Raw genomic sequence first — 26,836 nt, forward strand, 5'->3', positions numbered from 1 at the left:
ACAACTTGGAGATCACAAAAAACTCTTAGATGGATGTTGAAACGAGACTGTGCAGGGTCTACTTTGCTGAATGTACTTTTCTTGTTAACACGTGTTTCAACGTAAACAATGTGGCACTCGTTTATATTCTTTATTTGTCATCATGATTGAATTACAGCTTGATTGTACCTGCAGTGCATAATATGAATTATACGTAATATTTACTGCATGGTACATACAGTAGACAATTAATATTTCTTTATCGACGTGGAACAAGTATAGGGTTTTTATAAGACACAACTATTAATGTAGATCTGTCAGAATCAGTGATAAGAGTGCGAACTCCAATCAGACTGATATTTCTACCTGGTATATATTTATATATGTTTTAGGTAAGCGAAATGACCAAGGAGCTAACACAGACCCACAAAAAACAACTTTCCAAGTGGATTGATTCATCAAAGTCACATAAGTTTACACTATTGTATAAGATCAGCCGAGATGGCTGTAATGCTCAGACCTTCCACACTTACTGTGACAACAAGGGACCAACTGTTACCGTCCTTTATAACACAAACAACTCTGTATACGGGGGATACACCGCCGCCAGCTGGAACTCAAACGGTGCCTACATACCTGATCCAAAGGCGTTCTTGTTTAAATTAGAATACAATGGGACAACACAACCCATGAAGTTCCACAACAAAACCAATGGAACAAATGCGATATATGGAAAATCTGGTTATGGTCCGACTTTTGGTGGAGGCCATGACTTATATTGTTTCAGCGGAACTGTAAATAAATCTGGCAACTATTTCCCATTGAATGGGGGCACTAATGTGGGACATTCGTATGACATGCAAGGAGAGAATTACGACAGTGTCATGAACAGTCACATGCAAGTCCTGGAGCTAGAGGTTTACAGTGTGCAAGGTACAACTTACTGAATACAGTTACAATTATAAATATAATTTTTGTGGTTTACTCCTTGCGTGAGTCCCCAGCCGAAATCAGAACTGACTTTGAGGTTGGCATCCGTCAGTCTGTCTGTCCGGGTGTTTGTTTTTAAATGATAATCTGAAGCTTCTACAAAGTTAGGGTATATAGAACAAAGACTGGGATTAAAACTGCGGTAATATTAGCGCTGTTAATAAAAATCGATTCCAGAGAATTCATCCAATATTTGTTTGGGAAGTAGAACACGCTTGTTGTTAAACACAGATAACTTGTGCAATATGTAAGTTTCTTGATTTAAACATATTTTATTTGCACATTATATGCAAATGGGATTAGACACAAGTTGTAAACTTATAATCAGTCTTCTCCGGTTTGTTAGTAAGTTTCTATAAATCACAACATACTGTATACGGTTACAATTATTCTATTATATTGACGAATTCTATGTAATCAAATATATGTGTATTGTATCGAGGATCATGTATTCGTGAATTACATCATTCTGAACCTAGTTACATAATGTACGTCGACTTTATTGAAATCGACACGCCCACTTAATAATCCTGATTGATGGAATGTATTTGAAATACATCGTGATTATGTTTCAAAATGTTTCCTTCTTTAAATTGTTCAGAGTCACTGGATGTTCTTCAAAAACCATGGATTCAGAATGTTGATTGGAGTAGCAAGGTAATATAGCATTCTACAATCTAGACTCAAGTCATTAATGCCCAATTCATATATATGTTACAATCTGTAATTTCTCTCTTAGAAATAATCTTCTGAATAAGTGGGCCTTAGAATTACTCTTTTGAAAATGTGGGGCTTAAAATTATATCCTTATAATATGTTATTAACTACCACAAATTTCCAATATTTTGAGAATTACAATACTTATAATGCATAGGATTAAATCTCATAAGTACAAATAAGAGCTCAAAATGATTTTTTCCAGTACTGAAAAAATCATTATATTTACATCTACAGCGCAACGGTGAAAGTATATAAGGTCCGACCTTGAAGTCCAGTTGTAATCTATAGTTTAATTTTACATTTTTACAGTAAAAATTGATTGTAAAGCGATCAGGGATGCTTCCATCTAAACATACATAAGTCGTAAAACAAGAATTGTACATTGCATAAACGTCGTCTTGTAACTATTGTTTATAAAGCGTACATATTTGTACGCGCCTTTGAATGCTTTTCACAGCTTAACCTTTAATTTTCAATAGACTACTTAAAAAATAATAACGTGTGAAAATCCCCCCCCCCATTTATGGCATATATATCTTTAACAAAGTCGACCTTAGAACAGCTGATGTTGCAAGATATATTTTGACGCCTGATTAAGAAATCATGATTCCTAATATTAAATCCTTCCGATATTTACATATATTTATGTCGCAATCAAGTTTTCATTAACAGTTGAGATTTTTGTCACTATATAGCCTGCGATTAAAAGTATTGTAAATATCCCAGTATGCTATCGCTTAAATAATACATTGCAACAAAACACCGTATTGAGGTAAATATTCAAAATATTACGTTTCGATCATCATAATTACAAGTTAAATGTCTTTGATATAATATCAAGAAGATGCCACAGACAAAACTAGGCTGATATCAATACAAATAATACAACGTATATCTATCCGCAGCTGGAGGAGGAGCTGAAAGACAAAGTGGCTGCCTACAAACCATTACCTGGCCTAGATCTCCAGCAGGCGAGGATCTTACTGGTGGGACAGGTTGGTGCGGGCAAGTCGAGCTACTTCAACACCATCAACTCCATCTTCAGGGGACATATTAGTGCTCAGGCTAATGCAGGAAGTGCTGAGCACAGTCTAACAACTGCTGTGAGTCGAAAATTTGAAACTTTTGTGAACAGTTTAAAACAACACCTGTATGTTTACAGGTTACCTATGATAGATCACGAACATATAATGTTTTAAACTCTAATAAAAAATGTATCACCTACCATTAATAATCATAGGCGTAGGAAGCGGGGGGGGGGGGGGGGCAGGGGGGGGCCCCCCCCCCCCCGTTCCCCAGGACGGGGGGGCAAACATGTCTTTTTGCCCCCCCCCCCATTTTCGCCGACTGAAATTTTCTAAAAATGTTTATTTGAAAGAAAAAAGGGTCCTCCTGCACATTTTTCGTACTTCATTCTAGAAAATTTTCCGCTGCGCGGCGTATTTCCTAAAACGTTCAAGCACATAATGTCAAACCTTAAATAGGCCTAGTCAAAATTCAATACACAGGATTTTATGTACTACCTAAAAAAATTCTCTTAAAAGATCAATTTGTTTATGTCTTAGCGAGATAATATTAATTCATTTTTTATGTTACACAACCATGTGCCGATGGTGTGAAGCCGGTGTATTCAGATCGAGTAGGGTTGCATAATGTTTTGACGACACAATTATCATTTCTAAATGCAAGCAGCTTTAAATAGAAAAATTACCATGTGAAGAACGCTTTATAATCATTAAAATACATCGTAAAACTCATCTCAGCCATTCTAAACCGTAATTTTTTTTCCGGGGTAGACACCCGGACCCCCCAAACACCAAAATCTCGCGCTTTCGGGCGCTCGCAAATTCATCAAAACTCATTTAAGCTATTCTAAATCGTAATATTTTTCCTAGAGGAGGCCCCGGACCCCCCAAACACCAAAATCCCGCGCTTTCGGGCGCTCGCAAAATCATCAAAATACATTGTAAAACTCATCTCAGCCATTCTAAATTACTATATTTTTTCCGGGGGTCACCCTCAGACACCTAAAACACTAAAATCTCGCGCCTTCGGCGCTCACACGCTAATCTGGCCAATTTGCGTATTCGTTAATATCCTTTTATAGCGACCCCCACTGTCTATAAATGTGTACAAGGATTAAATTTACTGATATATGAAAAATGTACATAAAACATATATGGTTGGGAGTTGAATTAATCTCCTCCTGTAGGTAGGTGTCGTCGATCATCATAAATCAGTCGTTAAATTAAACTTATGTGCCACTGAAAACTAGGTGATATCAACTACAATAAATTCATTGAAACTGGAGGAGGATATTTGCTTACAAACAATTACAATTCCAAAGCGATGATTTATGGGAAAGAAATCGAGCTACTACAATCCATTCCATATCAGGGAAAATATTTTATTCAAATTAAAACAATGTGTTTCGAAAATTTGATTAAAACCTTTTTCGTTAAGTAAACCTGTATTTAGTTACCATGAAGATCACGAAATTTAATTTTTAAACTTAATTATCATACTTTTAATTATAATCAGCTTAGCCGTAGAAGGGGGGTGGGGGGGGGGGGGGGGGGGGGCAACTGCCCCCCGTTCCCCAGGACGGGGGGTCATGTCTTTTTTTCGCCGACTTATTTCTAAAAATTTGAAAGAAAAAAGGGTCCTCCTGCACATTTTTAGTACTTATTCTATAAAATTTTCCGCTGCGCGGCGTATTTCCTAAAACGTTCAAGCACATAATGTCAAACAGATTTTAAATAGGCCTAGTCAAAATTCAAAACATTCAGGATTTTATGTACTACCTAAAAAAAATTCTCTTAAAAGATCAATTTGTTTATGTCTTGTTATAGATAATATTAATTCATTTTTTTATGTTACAACCATGTGCCGATGTGTGAAGCCGGTGTATTCAGATCGAGTAGGGTTGCATAATGTTTTGACGACACAATTATCATTTCTAAATGCATCAGCTTAAATAGAAAAATTACCATGTGAAGAACGCTTTTATGCTTAAGCATTAATCATTAAAATAATCGTAAAACTCATCTCACATGTATAAGGTTAAACCGTAATTTTTTTTCCGGGGTAAACAACCCGGTCCCCCCCCCAAACACCAAAATCTCGCGCTTTCGGGCGCTCGCCAAATTCATCAAAACTCATTTAAGCTATTTCTAAATCGTAATATTTTTCCTAGAGGAGGCCCGGCCCCCCCAAACACCAAAAGGTCCCGCGCTTTCGGGCGCTCGCAAAATCATCAAAAATACATTGAAAAACTCATTCTCACCTCAGCCATTCTAAATTACTATATTTTTTCCTGTGGGGTCACCCTCAGACACCCTAAAACACTAAAATCTCGCGCCTTCGGCGCTCACCGAGAGACTTTCTCAAACAACACGCTGAAATCAAATGGCCAATTTGCGTAATTCTTTAATAACCATTTTACATAGCGACCCCACTGTCTATAAATCTCGGTACAAGGATATAAATTGTACACTGATATATGAAAAATGTACATAAAACATATAATGCGTAGGGAGTTGAATTAATCTCTCCTGTAGCGGTGCGGGCGGGCGGGCGGTGGGTGGGCGGGGTCAGTGTGGGGGGTTACGAAATATTGAAGGAAACCTTTGCCCCCCATTGACGATTCATCTTCCTACGCCCAGATTAATGGTATTTAGAATTTACAGAATTTATCAAGTTAAGTCAATTAGGATAGAAGTATGGAAAGTAGGTCCTTGAACTGTACACATTTTAAGATCGCAGAAGATACACAAAATGAGAAACTCAAACTTGTGTTCTGTACGGTAACAGTAAAATACATGTTTTGGTTAGGAAGTAATGTTCATTAAACACATTTTTAAATTGTTTAAAACCAATATTTAGTACCGATATATCAATTACTAGACGGATATGCCGGGTCAAAAGCCCTCAAACATTCGGTTATGTGACACCCGTGGCTCTGGACAGTAGGTTCAGGTCCTGGCTAGAATAGAGATGTGGACGATCCTACTGCGTACGGTCACGTGCCATGACGACTACACTAGAGTCAGTGCAACATAGAGTTGTAGAATCTTACTACAGGGTCATGCTTATCACGAATAGGGATATATTATAAAGTGAAAGATTTTGCTTATCTCGCTACTGGAGGTTTCACGACTTCTAATTATTATTGGTAGCAAACCACGGGAATATTATCCCTGTGAAGTAGGTGAAGAAATGTATAATGTGACAATCGCTATTATATGAATTGTAAGTCATTCTTCGGGACATTCATAGGTCAATAGTGATCGTGACTATACAAAAAACAAACATACAGTTTTCACCACTAATATTATTAATTTACACATATCTCATTAGTTATTTTCTAATTTATTTCATAAGCAAATATGATTTGAATTGGTATTGAAAATGGAACATGTAAGTTTAAGTCGTCTGGCTATGAGCCAGTGGCGACGTGTTAAACTAATATGTTCGTATCCCTGCATAAAAATATGTTTTGACAGATTTACAGTCGATGCGCACGCATAACACCGACTTACACTTCCGCTTCTGAGCATCTAACCAATAATTAAACGCAACGTATAATCATTGACAACTACAAGCATCTACTACATTGAAAATCTTCCATGAATGTATTATATTATTTGTAATATTTCGTTACACTAGTAAGGATGTATAAAACACAAAGAAAATTTTTCAAAACGTAATGAAAATATTGGTTTTAGAGAATTATCGACGTCACAAATAAAACGGAAGCCCTGGAACATATAGTGTATTCATCGTAATGATTAAAGACATGTAGAAATAAAAAAGTAAGAAATGAGGGTAGGTATTTATTGTTGTTTCGTAATTTATTAAACTCCATATTCAAACAAACACCAGTGATATTTAACAAGTGATTTTTATTTTTGTTTGTTACTTACGTGGAGGTCAACGTCATGTCACTGTCTGTAGTCTCCTTTGCTAATGTAATTTCAGATTTTGTATTACGGGTGACATTCAACCTCTAATATCTCTATAATTCCTATGTCATTTTGGTGTCCTCCAGTTTTTAACCCCCTTACCCGTGTCACTGTCGCCTGATGCCATTAGACTACGGAGAAGCATCCTAAGCTGTCAGACAAGATCCACTGTGTTGTGTTTGTCCCCTAGACGGTATACTGTGGACTGTCCTTTCTGGAGAAAGTGCTGGAGAGGATCACAAGTCCATAGCAGAATACGGATGAATCAAAGAGGTGATGTTCTGGTTTTCAGATTCGATTTGTATCAATGCAATGGTGTAAATTTGGTTTGAGATTGTTCAGTACTGCATTTTCATTTAAAGCTGAAAACAAGCCTCCTTACGAAAAGTCATCATATGTCATTGCTGAGCCTTAGTCTCAAGAACAGCTATCCTGTCAACTCGTGGGCGTATCATTCGAGCCTCTTACCCCTTCATCTACAATATGAAAAGAGGGCTACCCTGAATTTCCCGTATTATAATAAGTAGTACTAGAAGTGTTTAGTCGCATATTAGCAAAACTATATTACCATCGTCCAGTGCGATATTCTTTTCGCTTGATTTATAGCAGATAAAGCCCAGTTAAGCCACAACAAAAAGCGGACAACAGGTCCATAGTAATAAGTAAATTAGTTTCCACGCTGCTTACGTAACACAGATAAATTAAACATTCAGTTCATCTGATCATACATGATAATATATACTTGAACCGGTATCCGTCCGTCGTCGTGCGTCGCCTGCTGTGCATAATCTCTTTATCAAAACGGAAGACGTAGGATACACAGTCATTGAGCATGTAGCATGTTGGAGAATGATTACTATTGTATACTTTTGACCATGTTATTTTGTGCCAGTAGTCAGAGGTACCGTCAAGTCCCTGGGCCTCTCATTGCTTAACATCTTATGTGTACCCCGTCATCTTACTATATCTGATGATGACAAATTTTTATTGCCATTGTTCATTTATTTTCATTTCATAGTACATCTGTTTAAAATTGTAATTGTTTTCCGCAGGAATACCCCAGGTTGTGCTGCTCTCACCAAAATCGATAGAATATGTGAACAGAAATCTCTCCGATGACGTCAGCAAAGTTTTCTTTAGTTCTAGCGATGAAGGTGTGTGTTGACAAAGTTTGCCATGGTGAAGGGTTTAACCCCGGTCACATTGTACTTCCTGTCAAGAACTATGAGGGTGAGGTTGAACTTGACCAGAACACCACATCCTCTGGCACTTCTCAGTCTCAGGAACGGCTCCTATAAGTTTTGTTGATGACTTCCTGTAACAACAAAATATGGACAACGAGATGGAGGCTGATCAAACACAAAAAGTAAAATCAAGAATGAAACGACGTATAATAGACGGAATTCTAAAAGCGAATAAAAATTTTTGAAAGATGTTTGAGAGAAATGAAAGGAACATTAAAAGACATTTAATAACATTGCTTTACAACTAACGCTCTTTCACATGACATGTTTACCTTAACCATTAAAACTGTAGATAATGATGATGATATGAACAACTGCTTCGGTGGTCATTAAGCTTAGGAATATTTAATCATAGTCCAGCCATGTGTAAGATGTCATGCAGATTTTGAGAGTTCACGGACAAATAAGGAAAATGCAGATACATACGTAGAATATAAATGGCGATCTTATTTTTAAAACGTCAGAATATACTGACAGATCATGATTTCTATAACGTAGATTCTTATAAGGCGATCTGGATTTCTATAACGTAGTGTATATACGATATCAGCTGATTTCATTCTATAACGTAGTATATAATGGCGATCTGATTTCTATAACGTAGTGTATAATGGATATGGCGAATCCTGATTTCTTTATAAAACGTAGTGTATAATGGCGATCTGATTTTTCTATAGTACTGTGAAGTGTATAACTGGCGATCTGATTTTCTATAACGTTAGTATAATAAATGGAACTTGATTTCTGCACTTTCTATAAAACGTAATAACATAAAGACGAACTGATTTTCTATCGTATAAAACGTAGAATGTATAATGGCGATCTGATTTCAAATAGACGGAGCGAATCTGGGGGCGATCCTGATTATTTCTAAAAACGTAGTGTATAAATGGACGATCTGATTTCTATAACGTAGAATGTATAATAGCGATCCCCTGGATTTCTATAACGTTAGCGTATGAATCGAAATCTGATTTCTATAACGTAGTGTATAATGAACGATCTGATTTCTATAACGTAGTGTATAATCAGGCGATGCTATAACGATCTAGATTCTCTATAAACGTAGTGTATAATGACTATCCTGATTTCTATAACGTAGTGTATAATGGTGAGATCTGATGCTTCTTATAACGTAGTGTATATAATACGATCTGTATTTCTATAACGTAGTGTATAATGACGATCTGATTCCTCTATAACGTAGTATATAAAATGGCGATCTGATTTTCTATAACGTAGTGTATTAATGGCGATCTGATTTCTATAACGTAGTGTATGGCGAATGAGCGATCTGTTCTTAATAACGTAGTCTATAAATGGCGATCTGATTTCTCTATAACAATTAGTAAAATATAATGGCAATGGATCATTATTTCTATAACGTAGTATATATATGGGCGATCTGATTTCTATAACAAGTCGTAAGTATAATAATGACGATAACTGATTTCTATAAACACGTAATAAAGTAAAATGTCGATCTGATTTCGTATAAAACGTATTCAATATAAAGTGGCGATCTGATCTGTTTCTATAACGTAGTGTAATAATGGCGATCTGAGTTCTATAAACGTAGTGTTAACTGACGATCTGATTTCTATAAAACGTAGTAGAATATAAAATGGCGATCCTGATTTCTATAAACGTAGTATATAATGTGCGAATCTCTGAATTTTCTATAACAGTAGTATATAATGGCGATTGATTTCCGTATAAGGTGTATAATTGGCGATCTATTTGCTATAACGTAGTGTATAAATGGCGATCTGATTTCTATAACGTAGTGTATAATGGCGATCTGATTTCTATAACGTAGTATATAATGGCGATCTGATTTTATAACGTAGTATATAATGGCGATCTGATTTCTATAACGTATTGTATAATGGCGATCTGATTTCTATAACGTAGTGTATATTTGACTATCTGATTTCTATAATGTAAGTGTTATAATGGCGATCTGATTTCTATAACGTAGTGTATAATGGCGATCTGATTTCTATAACGTAGTATATAATGACGTGACGATCTGATTTCTATAACGTAGTGTATAATGACGATCTGATTTCTATAAGTAGTGTATAATGGGCGATCTGATTTCTATAACGTAGTTGAGTATAATGGGCGATCTGATTTCTATAACGTAGTGTATAATAGCGATCTTGATTTCTATAACGTAGTGTATAATAGCGATCTGATTTCTATAACGAAGTGTATAATGGCGATATCTGATTTCTATAACGTAGTGTATAATGACGATCTGATTTTCTATAACGTAGTGTATAATGACGATCTGATTTCTATAACGTATTGTAAAATGGTACGATCTGATTCTATAACGTAGTGTATCAATGACGATCTGATTTCTATAACGTAGTGTATAATGGCGATCTGATTTCTATAACGTAGTGTATAATGACGATCTGATTTTCTATAACGTAGTGTATAATGACGATCTGATTTTCTATAACGAAGTGTATAATGACGATCTGGATTTCTATAAAACGTACGTATATAATGGCGATCTGATTTCTATAACGTAGTGTATAATGGACGATCTGATTTCTGATTTCATGTATATATGCGTAGTATTCTATAGTAGTGTATAATGGCGATTGATTTCTATAACGTAGTGTATAAATGGATGTACGATCTGATTTCTATAACGTAGTGTACTAATGACGATCTGATTTCTTATAACGTAGTAGTATAATGGACGATCTGATTTTCTATAACGTAGTATTATAATGGCGATCTGATTTCTATAACGTATGTGTATATAATGACGATCTGATTTTCTATAACGAAGTTTGTATTAATGGCGATCTGATTTCTATAACGTAGTGTATATAATGGCGATCTGATTTCTATATAACGTAGTGTATAATGGACGATCTGATTTCTATAACGTAGTGTATAATGGACGATCTGATTTCTATATTACGGTAGTGTATAATGGCGTATCTGCACTTTTCGATAACACTTACGTAGTACGATAATGGCGATCTGATTTCTATAACGTATGTGAATATAATTACGATCTGATTTCTATATAACGTAGTGTATAATGGCGATTGATTTCTATAACGTAGTTGTCTAATGGACGATCTGATTTCTATAACGTAGTGTATAATGGCGATCTGATTTCTATAACGTAGTGACATAATGACGATCTGATTTCTATAACGTATTGTATATTATGGCGATCTGATTTCTATAACGTAGTTATAATGGCGATCTGATTTTATAACGTATAGTGTATAATGGCTATCTGATTTCTATAAACGTAATTGGCGATCTGATTTCTATACGTAGAGTATAATGGCGATATGATTTCTATAACGTATTGTATAATGGACGATCTGATTTTATATAACGTAGTGTATAATGACGATCTGATTTCTATAACGTAGTGTATAATGGCGATCTGATTTCTATAACGTAGTGTATAATGGCGATCTGATTTCTATAACGTAGCTTGATATAATGGCGATCTGATTTCTATAACGTAGTGTATAATGGCGATCTGATTTCTATAACGTAGTGTATAATGGCGATCTGATTTCTATAACGTAGTGTATAATGGCGATCTGATTTCTATAACGTAGTGTATAATGGCGATCTGATTTCTATAACGTAAGTAGTAGTATAATGGCGATCTGATTTCTATAACGTAGTGTATAAAGGCGATTCTGATTTCTAAAACGTAGTTATAATGGCGTATCTATTTTCTATAACGTAGTGTATGAATGGCGATCTGATTTCTATAACGTAGTGTATAATAATGAACGATCTGATTTCTATAACGTAGTGTACTAATGGCGATCTGATTTCTATAACGTAGTGTATAATGCGATCTGATTTCTATAACGTATTGTATAATGGCGATCTGATTTCTATAACGTAGTATATAATGGCGATCTGATTCTATAACGTAGTGTATAATGGCGATCTGATTTCTATAACGTAGTGTATAATGGCGATCTGATTTCTATAACGTATAATGGCGTGATTTCTATAAATGTACATAATGGCGATCTGATTTCTATAACGTAGTATATAATGACGATCTGATTTCTATAACGTAGTGTATTAATGGCGATCTGATTTCTATAACGTAGTATATAATGGCGATCTGATTTCTATAACGTAGTATTAATTAGCGATCTATAACCGTGTGTATAATGGCGATCTGATTTCTATAACGTAGTGTATAATGGCGATCTGATTTCTATAACGTTGTAGTGTATAATGACGATCTGATTTCTATAACGTAGTGTATAATGACGATCTGATTTCTATAACGTAGTGTATAATGAACGATCTGATTTCTATAACGTAGTGTATAATGACGATCTGATTTCTATAACGTAGTGTATAATGACGATCTGTATTTCTATAACGTAGTGTATAATGACGATCTGATTTCTATAACGTAGTGTAATAATGACGATCTGATTTCTATAACGTAGTGTATAATGACGATGATGATTTCTATAACGTAGTGTATAATGGCGATCTGATTTCTATAATGTAGTGTATAATGACGATCTGATTTCTATAACGTAGTGTATAATGGCGATCTGATTTCTATAACGTAGTATATAATGGCGATCTGATTTCTATAACGTAGTGTACAATGGCGATCTGATTTCTATAACGTAGTGTATAATGACGATCTGATTTCTATAACGTAGTGTATAATGGCGATCTGATTTCTATAACGTAGTGTATAATGACGATCTGATTTCTATAACGTAGTGTATAATGGCTATCTTATTTCTATAACGTAGTGTATAATGACGATCTGATTTCTATAACGTATTGTATAATGACGATCTGATTTCTATAACGAAGTATATAATGACGATCTTTAATTTAATCAGATTGTATCAATGAACCATAAGAGTATTTCAAAAAGATTTCATATCACATTGAAGACTTTGAATGGGAAAATACCGATGATAATATTTTTGAACAGTTAACGAAAATAGATTTTACTCTGGCAAGCTTGAAAAAACTAAAAAGCTTCTTGTGAAGATAAGATTTTAAATGAATACTTTAAGAGTACAATGGATGTTTGCATACCAATCTATCCTTAGGTGTTTACTATTATATTGGATACAGAGAAACTGGAGTAATAAAACTAGTGAATAAAAAATAAAGGTGACCCAAAAATCTCGACAATCATACAGCGAGTACCCTAGTATCATGTCCTGGAAAAGTTTTTACTTCTTTCACTAATAATCGACTTAACAAGATTTTTGATGAACTCAGTCTTATTAGCAGTGCTCAAACTGGGTTCAGAAAAAAAATATTGTACAACAAATGATATTTATATTCCCCAAACGAAGTTGGGAAACATATTGTTTTTGCTCCGTTTCTTCTCCTTATTATTATTATTATTACAAGCTAAGCGATATTTACATAATATATAATTCATTTTTCGCATTTTTCAGTCATGTGGACATGACGTACATAGCAAATATTTTACATGATGAATAATTTGCGTGCCCTTGTGCTTGGGCTGAGGTGTGCAATATTACAGTTCACGGTCCCGGAATAGCAGTTGAGATTGGTATTTTTTATCTTGTACACACGTTCCTTCCACATATTCATATATCTAAATATAACTGTCGAAGATAGATATATCTGGATCAAATTATCGATGAAAAGTTACATAATACTTATATGTATAAGAATATATATGGTATATATATATATATATACGGTATATGGAATTTTCAAAATATTATTTGCCTAGATGAAATAAATGATTTGTTTTATGTCCAGGAGACAGGAGTCATCTCGTCTTTCCGTGTCGACACCAAAATAAAACTAACAGGCCTATTCAAGGATACGTCCTTGGCCTACTGTAAGAATACTAACCGATTATTTATTTTGTAGTAATAGCTACCATGTACATGCAGCCCTCACCATATTTTGCGATTAGTTTGAATAGGCATGTTTGCATGATATATTAAAAAAACGGGAAAAAAATTGCCGCCGGTGGTGAGAATCGAAAGATCAGAAGATCTGCACGTTAACATTAAGCCCGATTTCTGCTTTTTTTATATACAGTGATTTTTTACCCACTGTAAAAATCCCGTCAGCGTGAATGCGATGCTTTGAAGTCAGCTCAATATATAATCTAGCGGTTCAAACGCCCTTATGATACGACGAACGTAATCTTCGTCTGGTAGAACTCAATGCAATTGCTCTTTATTTGGAAGCGTTCAAGTGATAGACCACCTTCCAATATAATCAGCTGACCCAAAACTGAATATCTAGTTACGGAAATAAAAAAATTCTTCCTCTTATGTGCATTTCCTTCTCAGATGGGGGTTTGGGAACAAGGATAGAGTGACATATATGAATAAAAAAATAAACAGAAAATTCTGCTCCGTTATTTCCATAAATTGAACTTTTTAACATTGCATAATTAAAGGTTACTGAAACATCTGGCTGCGCCCTTTAAGACCTTGCCTTCAGTCATATTAGGAAAAAAACTTTTGTAAATGTAATGTGCATGTAGCTGTTGTTTTCAACATGAAGAAAAGTGAAAAATGGTAATAACGTATTGATCACAAAATACCAACGTCTTTTGTTGTTCTTTAATATACCCGGTATACGATAAATAAAAAAATATAATCTTTGTTTGTTTTTTTATTGATTTTTTTGCCGAAAATGCTCGAACGTCGGTGAAGATACCCCTGAGAGGAACGAGTCAGATTTCGCAGACACGAAGCACAGGATCAGCGCAGGTGGCTTTTTGTAAGTATGATTAGTTTTCACTTTCACTTTCGTTTCCAAGAACAGGTGTGTTGAAGCGCCACTTGACAAAGACCACCAGCTCGCTACAGAGAATAAAAACACGTCCTGATTTCTGTCGGTTCGGTCCATAGAAAGTAAGTATGCCATTAGTATTGACTTCACTGCTAATAATGCACATATTCTTGATTTTGTTAAAAATCTAGCTACGGTTGTAGCGGAAAAGATATCACCTTTTGACTGACATTTCCGCTACTGCAAGGTCCCTCTATAAAGCGCGGTGGCTAGTTTACAAAATGTCGGTCGATTTTAGCCGGTATCCAGGTATGTGTCAAGTTGAGCCGTGTTTGATCGGAATAATTTTGGACAAGACGTAATCAATTGGTCGGTCGTACCAACACCTTGCAGTAGCAGAAAAGTCAGTCAGAAGCTAAGGGGATATCTTTTCCAGTACAACTAGTAATATCATACTCTGCATAGTACTATATATGTTGTAGAGTACCGGCGTATTACTAGTAATAACATGAAATAAAAAAAAAACTGCATGGTAATATATTTTGCATGGTAATATATGTTTTTACGTATGCACTTTTGATTATATAACAAGAACGTAAACAAGAATGCTCTACTATAAACAATTATTATAAAATGCTTTTGAACTTTCACTTTCGTTTTCGTTTTATGGAATAATCGGTAAACTCCCACCGACGCCATTCAATCGACGTTTATAATGCCCTTTGTATATCATTACATTACGATTTGTTAGTTTTCTGGTTATTTAAAAAAAACTTGTTTGCTTCTATTAGTTCTTGGAATATTCCTCAGCCTAAAAGTTATTTTAAACTGAAGATCTACGGTATCGTATGCAATCGGATCCCCTCGGTGAAATTTCCGGTAATCTTCGAAATTTCCGATGATTGCCGGAAATTACTCCGAGATGTCGCGATTGTATTGCATATTGGCTCATATTTAGAATTTAATTACAATGTATATATCTAAGTCCCTATATCACGATATAGAAAGCAATAGGGTAACGAAACACCAACATGTGTAGAACGCAGGTGGTGGGGAAATGACACGAGAACAGAATGTCTAATTTGTACACTGTACGGGTGGGGATATGACACGAGAACAGTATGTCTAATTTGTACACTGTACGGGTGGGGATATGCCACGAGAACAGTATGTCTAATTTGTACACTGTACGGGTATGGCAAGCCGTTGGGGTTTTACCTATTGAAATGAAGATATCTCTATTTAATTAAAGATATCTCTATTTAAAATGAAGATACCTCTATTTAATTAAAGATATCTGTAATTTAAATAAATATATCTCTATTTGAATAAAGATAGGCCTATGTAATATTTGAATACAGATATCTCTATTTCTACTGAAAACAGAAATTATCTTCTTTTAAATTACAGACTATCTCTATTTCAAATTCAGATATCTCTATTTGAACTACAGATATCTTTAATCGTAGATTTTTTGATTTCGTAATTGAGATATCTTTATTTTAAATAGAGATATCTTTAATTATTGTCCAATTAAAGATATCTATATTTGAAATAGAGATATCTCTATTTGAATTAAAGATCTTCCTATTTTAAATAAAATAATGTTAATTTTGTTTATATAGAGATGTCTTCATTTTAAATACAGATATGAATTAGACATATCTGCAATTACTTTGCAATACAGATATCTCTATTTAAAATAGAGATATCTCAATTTGAATCAAAGATATATGTACAAAAAATAATGACTACTCCCTAATCCTGACCAATGTTAATGAAACGCTTGTAATTAAATTGGATTTTGAAAATGTATGATAAATGTAGGTCTACTACTAAACCGATAAACTTGCTATTTGGAGGGGATTTCTTATGCACAGAACATGGCAACTGCTCTCCGGGAAAACAGAGCGAACTGTTGCAGCTATAATTGAATAATGTTGAAAGCAGATACGTTGTAACACCGTGTGCATTCCCTGCCATTTTGCGTCACTACTGCTTTACTTCCGTCATACGCAAAACGGAGAGTCAAGGGAGCAGTCGTTTTTCCTATTTGATAGTTAAATACAGATATCTCTAATTCATGTCAAATGAAGATATCTTTAATTCAAATAGAGATATCTGTATTTACAATAAAGATATCTGTATTTCTACAACAATTAGAGATAACTTTAATTGAATTAGAGATATCTTTATTTGAATTAGATATATCTTTATTTGAATTAGAGATATCTCTGTTTTAAGAGCAGATATCTTTATCTACATTGAAATACAGATATCTCTAATTGAAATAAAGTTATCTTTAATTGAATTAGAGATATCTGTATTTCGTGTTTAATTCGAGATATCTCTATTTTAAATAGAAATATCTGTAATTCAAATACAGATATCTCTAATTGTTGTAGAAATACATATATCTGTATTTTGAATGAAGGATTTATATGTGATACGTCTTTGTTTGAATACAGATATCTTCATTTCAATAGATAAAAACCCAAACGGCTTGCCACATACGAGGGGGGATATAACAGTATGTCAAATTTGTACACTGTACGGGTGTGGATATGACACGAGAACAGTATGTCTAATTTGTACACTGTACGGGTGGGGATATGACACGAGAAAAGTATGTCTAATTTGTACACTGTAAGGGTGGGGATATGACACGAGAACAGTATGTCTAATTTGTACATTGTACGGGATGGGGATATGACACGAGAACAGTATGTCTAATTTGTACGCTGTAGGGTGGGGATATGACACGAGAACAGTATGTCTAATTTGTACACTGTACGGGATGGGGTATGGCATTGGAACAGTATGTCTAATTTGTACACTGCATATAACAAAATGAATTTTGAAACTTGTTGGTATACAGATGTCCGGGTTGTTCTGGTGATACTGGCGTTGTTACTGTAATTGGCCGGCATGGTGTCTTTGTTGTGGTTCAATAATGATGGAGACCAATATTGTGTCGACGTTTTATTTTCTTAGTGCATTTTACAATATGCAGGCAATATACATTGAACATTATATCGGGAGCCCAAAATGGGACCACACACAAGGTGTGTGCTCCAGGTTAGTTCCCGCTCTCTCTAGCCCTGTCTAGCTGTCTCCCTGTATACATTACTGGTCAGCTCTATTTATAATAGTTAGTACATGTTAACAAGATCTACAGAGCAGGTAGGTTTACACATCAGTATTTGGGCATGATATCTAATACCTGATATCTACTACCGCAACAGCCCACACAATGTATCCATTCCGTGTTATACAAGACTAACGAGGTATTATGATATGACCAACATGTGTGCAGATAACTGACCGTATACATGTACATACACGAGTAGCTTTAGTCTGACACTAGCCGAATAGCTTATTTTATGAATTCAAATGAAACTTATTATATTATATCTACAGGTGGGGGATATGGCACGAGAACAGTATGTCTAATTTGTACACTGTACGGGTTGGGATATGGCACGAGGACTGTATGTCTAATTTGTACACTGTACGGGTTGGGATATGGCACGAGAACAGTATGTCTAATTTGTAAACTGTACGGGAGGGGATATGGCACGAGGACTGTATGTCTAATTTGTACACTGTACGGGTGGGGATATGGCACGAGGACTGTATGTCTAATTTGTACACTGTACGGGTTGGGATATGGCACGAGAACAGTATGTCTAATTTGTACACTGTACGGGTTGGGATATGGCACGAGAACAGTATGTCTAATTTGTACACTGTACGGGTGGGGATATGGCACGAGAGCAGTATGTCTAAGTTGTACACTCTACGGTTGAGATATCATACGAGAACAGTATATCTAATTTGTACAATGTATGGGAGGGAAAATGGCACGAGAACAGTATGTCTAATTGATTAATTTCTACACTGTGCGGATGGGGATATGGCACGAGAACAGTATGTCTAATTTGTACACTGTACGGGTAGGGATATGGCACGAGAACAGTATGTCTAATTTGTACACTCTACGGGTTGAGATATCATACGAGAACAGTATGTCTAATTTGTAAACTGTACGGGAGGGGATATGGCACGAGGACTGTATGTCTAATTTGTACACTGTACGGGTGGGGATATGGCACGAGGACTGTAATGTCTAATTTGTACACTGTACGGGTTGGGATATGGCACGAGAACAGTATGTCTAATTTGTACACTGTACGGTTGGGATATGGCACGAGAACAGTATGTATAATTTTGTACATTGTACGGGTTGGGATATGGCACGAGAACAGTATGTCTAATTTGTACACTCTACGGGTTGAGATATCATACGAGAACAGTATATCTAATTTGTACAATGTATGGGAGGGAAAATGGCACGAGAACAGTATGTCTAATTGATTAATTTCTACACTGTGCGGATGGGGATATGGCACGAGAACAGTATGTCTAATTTGTACACTGTACGGGTGGGGATATGGCACGAGAACAGTATGTCTAATTTGTACACTGTACGGGTAGGATATGGCACGAGAACAGTATGTCTAATTTGTACACTGTACGGGTTGAGATATCATACGAAAACAGTATATCTAATTTGTACAATGTACGGGAGGGGATATGACACATGAGAACAGTGTGTCTAATTTGTATACTGTACGAGCTATGAACTATGTTAAAATCTATTTACAGACGGATTTCAACTCGATTTAACGAAAAATATGGATTAATGGAATTGCTATTAGACTGCTATTATAATAATTGTTTGCTATCAATAACATCAATGTATTTGGTTATTTTGGCTGATAATATAATGTATTTTCATTTTTTTATATGGCATATCAATTAACATCCCACAGACGTAGATCCAAGGGAGACAATAAAGTTAGTTAGTAAATTGTGAATTGATAAAAATAATTAACGGACGCTAAGATGAAGATTTTGCTTTATTTTCATTTTCTTATAAAACATTAAAAGGTAAATTCACAGTAAGAGTATATTGTCAGAAAACGTTATATGCATGTTACAAGTTTGGGTTCAACAAATTGCATAAAGGAAACTGTATATATTTTTATACAATTCAGGCGCGAGACGAAACGACAAAAACAAACAATGCATTGGAATAAATTCGATGTATGAGCTCATTGACACTTATCTGGTTTACGTATACAATTCAAACATTCAAACATGATATGTATCCCTGCAAGCGATATCAGACTGTTATGGTATACAAAAGATAACATGGGGATACTAATAATCAGTAATTTGTGTGGGCGTTTTCTTTTGTACTATCATAACGGATTCAATTCTTGAAGTATTAAAATCGTCACTGTGGTAAGTAGATTTTTAGGTCATCTGACCCGAAGTCAGGATGACCCATTGTCATCATGCACCGTCCGTCATCGTGCGCCGTCCGCCGTTTGCCGTGCGTAAACTTTTCATTTAGACGACTTCTTCTCAATAACAGAAAGGCCCAGGATACTCATATTGGGACAACCAAGTTTGTTCAAATGAATAACCTTGACCTTGATTCAATGCCATAGGGGTCAAATAGGCTTAAATCTTTAAAACGACTTTTTCTTTAGAACCGAGAGGCTCAAGGTACTCATATTAGGCCTATGATATGCTGGGATGAAGGGCCACCAAGTTTGTTCAAATGAATGACATTGAATGAAGGTCAATGTCACAGGGGTGAAATAGGCTAAAATGTTTAAACGCTTTGCGAATAACACGCATGTATGTTGCACGTCAAAAATATGACAACCAATGCTTATATTTAAAACCCATTACTTTTAAAAAAGAAAACAGATGAAAAAATAAAGCATGAAAATAACTTATACATCTGCATAGAGAAAAATATCAGTCGATGGAACAGCCTATGGCGGGAAATACTGTGCACTACTGGCTTCCGGTATGTTGTCATCGACAACCGACTAAACAATAGCAGTAGATGAATAGTCCAATCGACAAACCAGATATACAAAGATAGATACAACACTTCAATCCTTTTCAAGTATTTTAATCAGAACATTTTGCCATATTGATCAATTCTAAGAATATTTTAACAGTTTTTGCAGTGAAATCTCACATTGACTTAAACCCAATGTTTTCGTGACCTCTTCAACTTTGATTGTAGTAATAGTACGCCCGAGCCTAACTGCCAATGTTAATATTGGACAATAACATGCACTGGGCTTAGTAGCAACATTAAGGTACTATACAGTGGTAATGTAAATCTGTCTTAATCTTCTATTCGGGTCTACTCTGGTGAAATGTCAGATTTTTTGGATGACTAGCTTTTTTTCTATAATAGATTTTTGGAAATAGGAATTCATACCAAAGTTAAAAATGTAATCAAAATAACAAGGTGTTGTGTTTAATTTTTGATGCTGTGAAACAGCATTCTTAGGTACGCTAGGCGAGCCTGTGCACATCTAAACAATAAAACCACTCCTCGATGAAAAAATAAATGTTGTTTTTTTTCATTTTACCTTTTACTTGATGGTATATATAAATCGATCCTCAGTATTAAAAAATACAAACATTGAATTTTTACCTACATATGCACCATAGACGATGTGTGTTTTAAATGCTCAGTTTAGACTTTATGATTTTTGTATTACTACGCGTCTTGTGTACTCCCAAAAATCAAGAACAGCGCCTGGTTCGATGCCTTCCTCCGTGGCAGACATTTCGGTCGATTTTGGATTGTGTATGTTTGTTTCAATTTTACGTAATTCATGGTACTGATCGATTAATGTAATCAAATGTTAGGATGATAATTGCAAAAGAAAGTTCTTATAACGTTTACAATTTTTTTTTGTTTTTGTTGCATTGACGAACTATATCTTTTTATATTATCGTGAAGAACAATTTAAATATCGTGATTTTCGCTTCGCCGAATTTTTCTTATAATAAATCATGGCAAAATACTTTTGCCAAATAAAAGGTATATTATTTGGTTACTTATACCACTTAAATTTCTTTTGAATTACTAAGAACGCTAACATCAAGAAAACTTCATGCAAAAGCATCTGGCTTAAGTAAGTCTTCGTAAGGCTACCAGTACATTACACGACAATAAAAGTTTTTGTGTTCGCTATGCTCTAACTCATTATTTTACTGGCTGCTGCATGCTGAAGCTCCGTTTTTTACAGATGTGATATGTAATGAAATATATAACAGAAACCATAATGAGAATGATTATCAATTTATTAATTGACTAGCATATCCAAAACAACTGGATAACTGAACAATTTAACACAAACTTATGTTACAAAACATTACATAATTATAAACTCAATTATGAACATAAAAATAGCATCTATAAAAAGGTGGCGAACCAAAAAAGGTCTTACACAAATTACGGCCAAACTACTACTCAACAACGTAAACAGTAGTTTTGCAAAATAAATCAACATAAAAAAATAAGGGAGAGGTGGGTGGGGTACCAAAAATCTTTTCTGAAAAACGAGGACGCTTCTTTGTCTTAGTGCGAGTAGTGCTAATTATAGCTTGCTCAGGGAGATAACTCTATATCGTTCAACGGTTTAAATCTCCCCTGGAGCAAGGGAAATAACTCGAGTTGCCTAAAGTCAACAATCATAAAAAACTAGAACATAGATCACACAAAATTAATTATCCACGCTACGCTACATAATTTACATTTGTGTTCGCTATGCTCTAACTTCGCAAAAATATACTCATTATTTCACTGGCTGCTGCTAAAGCTCCGTTTTTTACAGATGTGATATGTAATGAAATATATAACAGAAACCATAATTGAGAATGATTGTCAATTTCATTAATTGACTAGCATATCCAGAACAACTGGATAACTGAACAATTAACACAAACTTATGTCACAAAACATTACATAATATAAACTCAATTATGAACATAAAAAATAGCATCTATAAAAAAGGTGGCGAACCAAAAAAGGCCACTTTAAGTTGCTCGTACATACATGGATCTATATTATTCTTATATTGTCAGTTTTTTGTTCATAAATTTTGTTCTGTTTTTCCTTTCTATATAACGCAGTTGTCCACAACTCCCAGTGACAGAACAAGGGAGGAAACTCATATTCAAAACTATTAACTTTATTAACTGCGCAATAGTATACTCAAGTGAGACTGATATTTCTACATGGTATATATTTATATACGTTTTAGGTAATTAAAATGGCGAAGAAGCTGACAGAGACCCACAAAAACCAACTTTCCAAGTGGATTGATTCGTCAAAATCACACAAGTTTACATTACTGTACAAGATCAGCCGAGATGGCTGTAATGCTCAGACCTTCCACACTTACTGTGACAACAAGGGACCAACTGTTACCGTCCTTTATAACACAAACAACTCAGTATACGGGGGATACACCGCCGCCAGCTGGAACTCAAACGGTGCCTACATACCTGATCCAAAGGCGTTCTTGTTTAAATTAGAATACAATGGGACACCACAACCCATGAAGTTCCACAACAAAACCAATGGAAAAAAAGCGATATGTGGAAAACCTGGTTATGGTCCGACTTTTGGTGGAGGCCATGACTTAATTTGTTTCAACGGAACTGTAAATAAATCTGGCAATTATTTCCCATTGAATGGGAGCACTAATGTGGGACATTCGTATGACATGCAAGGACAGAATTACGACAGTGTCATGAACAGTCACATGCAAGTCCTGGAGCTAGAGGTTTACAGTGTGCAAGGTACAACTTACTAGCTGAATACATGTTACAATTATTAAAATATATTTTTGTGGTTTACTCCTTGCGTGAGTCCTCAGCCGAAATCAGAACTGACTTTGACGTTGGCATCCGTGTAGTCTGTCTGTTTATGGCATCCGCTTCTAAAAGGTTAGGATATTTGTCTGATAACACCGGTAAACAAAAAAACTGTTTGTTTCATCTTGTTTATTTTTTTGTGAATAAACAGGTAATCTGAAGCTTCTATAAACAAATGTTAGTTTTCAATATCCACTTAGTAAAAATATATGACTGGGATCGAAATACATCGGTTAGTTTTAAATGTTACTTCGACTTTTTGATTGTTCAGAGTCACTTCGGAAAATGTTTTGGAATGTTGCAAAAGATACATGACGTGGATTATACAAATCATGATTGCTTTAAAATAGCCACTGGATCTTCCATATTTCATATATTGATTATAGTAACAATAGCATTTTCATTAACTAGTTGAAAGTCATTATATGCCTAATGCGATAAAATGTTACAATCTGTAATTTCTCTCTTAGAAATATTCTATTGCTTAAATAAGTACATTGCAAATTACTCTTCGTGAAAATTGTGGGTCTTAAAGGTATTCAAATATTATTTTGATCAAAATCAGTAATTACAAGTTAAATGTCTTAGGATAAATATCATAAGTACAAATGCCACAGACAAAAATGATTTTTCAATATACAAATAATTCTTTATATGTTATCCGCAGATTGATATAAAGGTGTCTTGAAAGACAAAGTAAGGAAATCCTTGATTATTATACGGTGTCCGTCAGACTTGATAATACACAGTAGGCGAGGATTTAACTGGTGCGACAGGATTGTGGTGCGAAGTTTGGCAAGTCAAGCTAACATTTGTACACATCAAGAATTGTAATCTTTAAAACGTTAGTGTCAACTAATGCGGGAAGTGTTGCGATAAAGTCTAAACAATTGCTGTACGTCGAAACTTTTGAAACTTTTTGAAATTTTAAAACAACACCTGTAATTTATAATTGAAAGTTCACGAAATGGTATGTTTATACTCTAATGAAAAATGTATCACCTTACCATTAATATGGTATTTTGACGCCTGATTTGAAATCGGATTATCAAGTTTAGTAAATTTGAACAATATTTATGTCGAAAGTTTTAGGTAACACTGTCTTATGTTCGATTCAGAAAGACCGTATGAGAATAATGGTGTTCTTTACGTACAGTAAAATACTTGTTTGGTAAGAATTAAGTTATTGTTCGATTTAAATTGTTTAACCATGTATTGGTGTTTTTTAACTAAAATGCCGTGGCAAGACTGTCACTACTCTTCGTATGTTGCTGCGAGGCCCGATTTTGGAAAAAAAACGTCAATGTTCTATAATATAGAGGATATTTTTACCAGGTCAACTACTGACACACCCATATTACTACATTGAAAATGATTGAAGATTATACTAAAATAGGATAATTTTCAATTTCGTAATCTTTATATTTCATTGAAACCTAAAATACCTTTAAAATTATCCTTATAATATGTTATTTACTACTATTACCAACATTTTGAGAATTACAATACTTATATGCATAGGATTAAATTTCATAAGTACAAATAAGAGCTCAAAATGATTTTTTGCCAGTACTGAAAAAAATCATTATATATTTACATTCAGCGCAATGGGTGAAAGTATATAAGGTCCGACCTTGAAGTCCAGTTGTAATCTATAGTTTAATTTTACATTTTTACAGTAAAAATTGATTGTAAATAGATCAGGTATGCTTCCATCTAAACATACATAAAGTCGTAAAACAAGAATTGTACATTGCATAAACGTCGTCTTGTAACTAGTGTTTATAAAGCGTACATATTTGTACGCGCCTTTGAATGCTTTTCAAAGCTTAAATTTTGGTTTGTTTTCAATAGATTACTTAAGAAATAATAACATGTCAAAGTTTCCCCGGTTAAGGGCATATATGTCTTTAGCAAAGTCGACCTTTAAAACAACCAATGTTGCAAGAGATATTTTGACGCCTGATTAAGAAATCATGATTGCTATATTAAATCCTTCCGATATTTCCATATATTTATGTCACATTCAAAGTTTTCATTAACAGTTGAGATTTTTGTCACTATATGGCCTGCGATTAAAAGTATTGTAAATATCCCAGTATGCTATGCTTAAATAATACATTGCAACAAAAACACCGTATTGAGGTAAATATTCAAAAATATTACGTTTCGATCATCATAATTACAAGTTAAATGTCTTTGATATAATATCAAGAAGATGCCACAGACAAAACTAGGCTGATATCAATACAAATAATACAATGTATGTCTATCCGCAGCTGGAGGAGGAGCTGAAAGACAAAGTGGCTGCCTACAAACCATTATCTGGCCTAGATCTCCAGCAGGCGAGGATCTTACTGGTGGGACAGGTTGGTGCGGGCAAGTCAAGCTACTTCAACACCATCAACTCCATCTTTAGGGGACATGATTAGTGCTCAGGCTAATGCGGGAAGTGCTGAGCACAGTCTAAACAACTGCTGTGAGTCGAAAACTTTGAAACTTTTGTGAACTGTTTAAAACAACACCTGTATGTTTACAGGTTAACCTATGATAGATCACGAACATATAATGTTTAAACTCTAATGAAAAATGTATCTCCCTACCATTAATAATGGTATTTTAGATTTCAAGGATTTTATCAAGTTTAGTGAATTTGATAGAAGTATGAAAGTAGGTCCTTGAACTGTCTTCTAAGATCGCAGAAAGGACAAAATGAGAATATTGGTGTTCTTTACGTAGCAGTAAAATACTTGTTTGGTTAAGAAGTAAGTTCATTGTTGCATATTTGTAAATTGTTTAACCATTATTTAGTACCGGATATATCAAGTCCGAGACGGAATATGCCGGTAAACCCCTCAACTTCCGGTTATGTGACACCCGTGGCTTGGAAGAGGATCGGGGTCTGGATGATAGAGATGTGGACTATCTACTGGACGGTCACATGCCTGACCGCTACAAGGTCAGTGGATATAGTATATAATCTTACATGGGTACTCTAAGTAGATAGGGATATTTCAACTGAAAAAATTTTGCTTTCTCGTTTCGAGGGTTGACGACTAAAATATTTTTGTAGCAACCACGGGATATTATCCCCTGTGAAGTATGGAAGAAATTTATATGTGCCATGCTATATTGTTAAGATCATTCTTCGGCAGTCATAGGTTAGATGTCGTGACTATACAAAAACAACATAATTCACCTATATATATATTTACACATTCTCATTATTTATTTATTTATATTATTTCATAAGCAAATATGAAATTTGAATTGGTATTGAAATGGAACATGTAAGTTTAAGTCGTCCTGGCTATGAGCCAGTGGCGACGTGTTAATCTAAATGTTCGTACCCTGCATAAAAATTGTTTGACAGATTTCCAGTCG

At 34.8% G+C, this 26,836-nt stretch overlaps 2 protein-coding genes across 2 annotated transcripts in view; both read left to right on the top strand.

The window, feature by feature from the left end:
* Nucleotides 1–26,836, top strand: part of LOC138324045 (interferon-induced protein 44-like) — a 111,362-nt gene that overhangs the window by 28,725 nt on the left and 55,801 nt on the right. Inside the window, exon 3 of the mRNA XM_069269051.1 lies at nt 22,837–23,377. Within this exon, the coding sequence (XP_069125152.1) occupies nt 22,846–23,377 (532 nt within the window). The 5' untranslated portion in view covers nt 22,837–22,845. The remainder of the gene's footprint in view (nt 1–22,836; nt 23,378–26,836) is intronic.
* On the top strand, nt 381–6,903 carry LOC138324461 (interferon-induced protein 44-like). Its single transcript, XM_069269525.1, has 4 exons — nt 381–912; nt 1,571–1,626; nt 2,595–2,792; nt 6,844–6,903. Exons 1-4 carry the CDS (start codon nt 381–383, stop codon nt 6,901–6,903), a joined length of 846 nt encoding a protein of 281 aa, XP_069125626.1.

The sequence above is a fragment of the Argopecten irradians genome, chromosome 5, assembly GCF_041381155.1.
Source record: "Argopecten irradians isolate NY chromosome 5, Ai_NY, whole genome shotgun sequence".
NCBI classification, from domain to species: domain Eukaryota; kingdom Metazoa; phylum Mollusca; class Bivalvia; order Pectinida; family Pectinidae; genus Argopecten; species Argopecten irradians.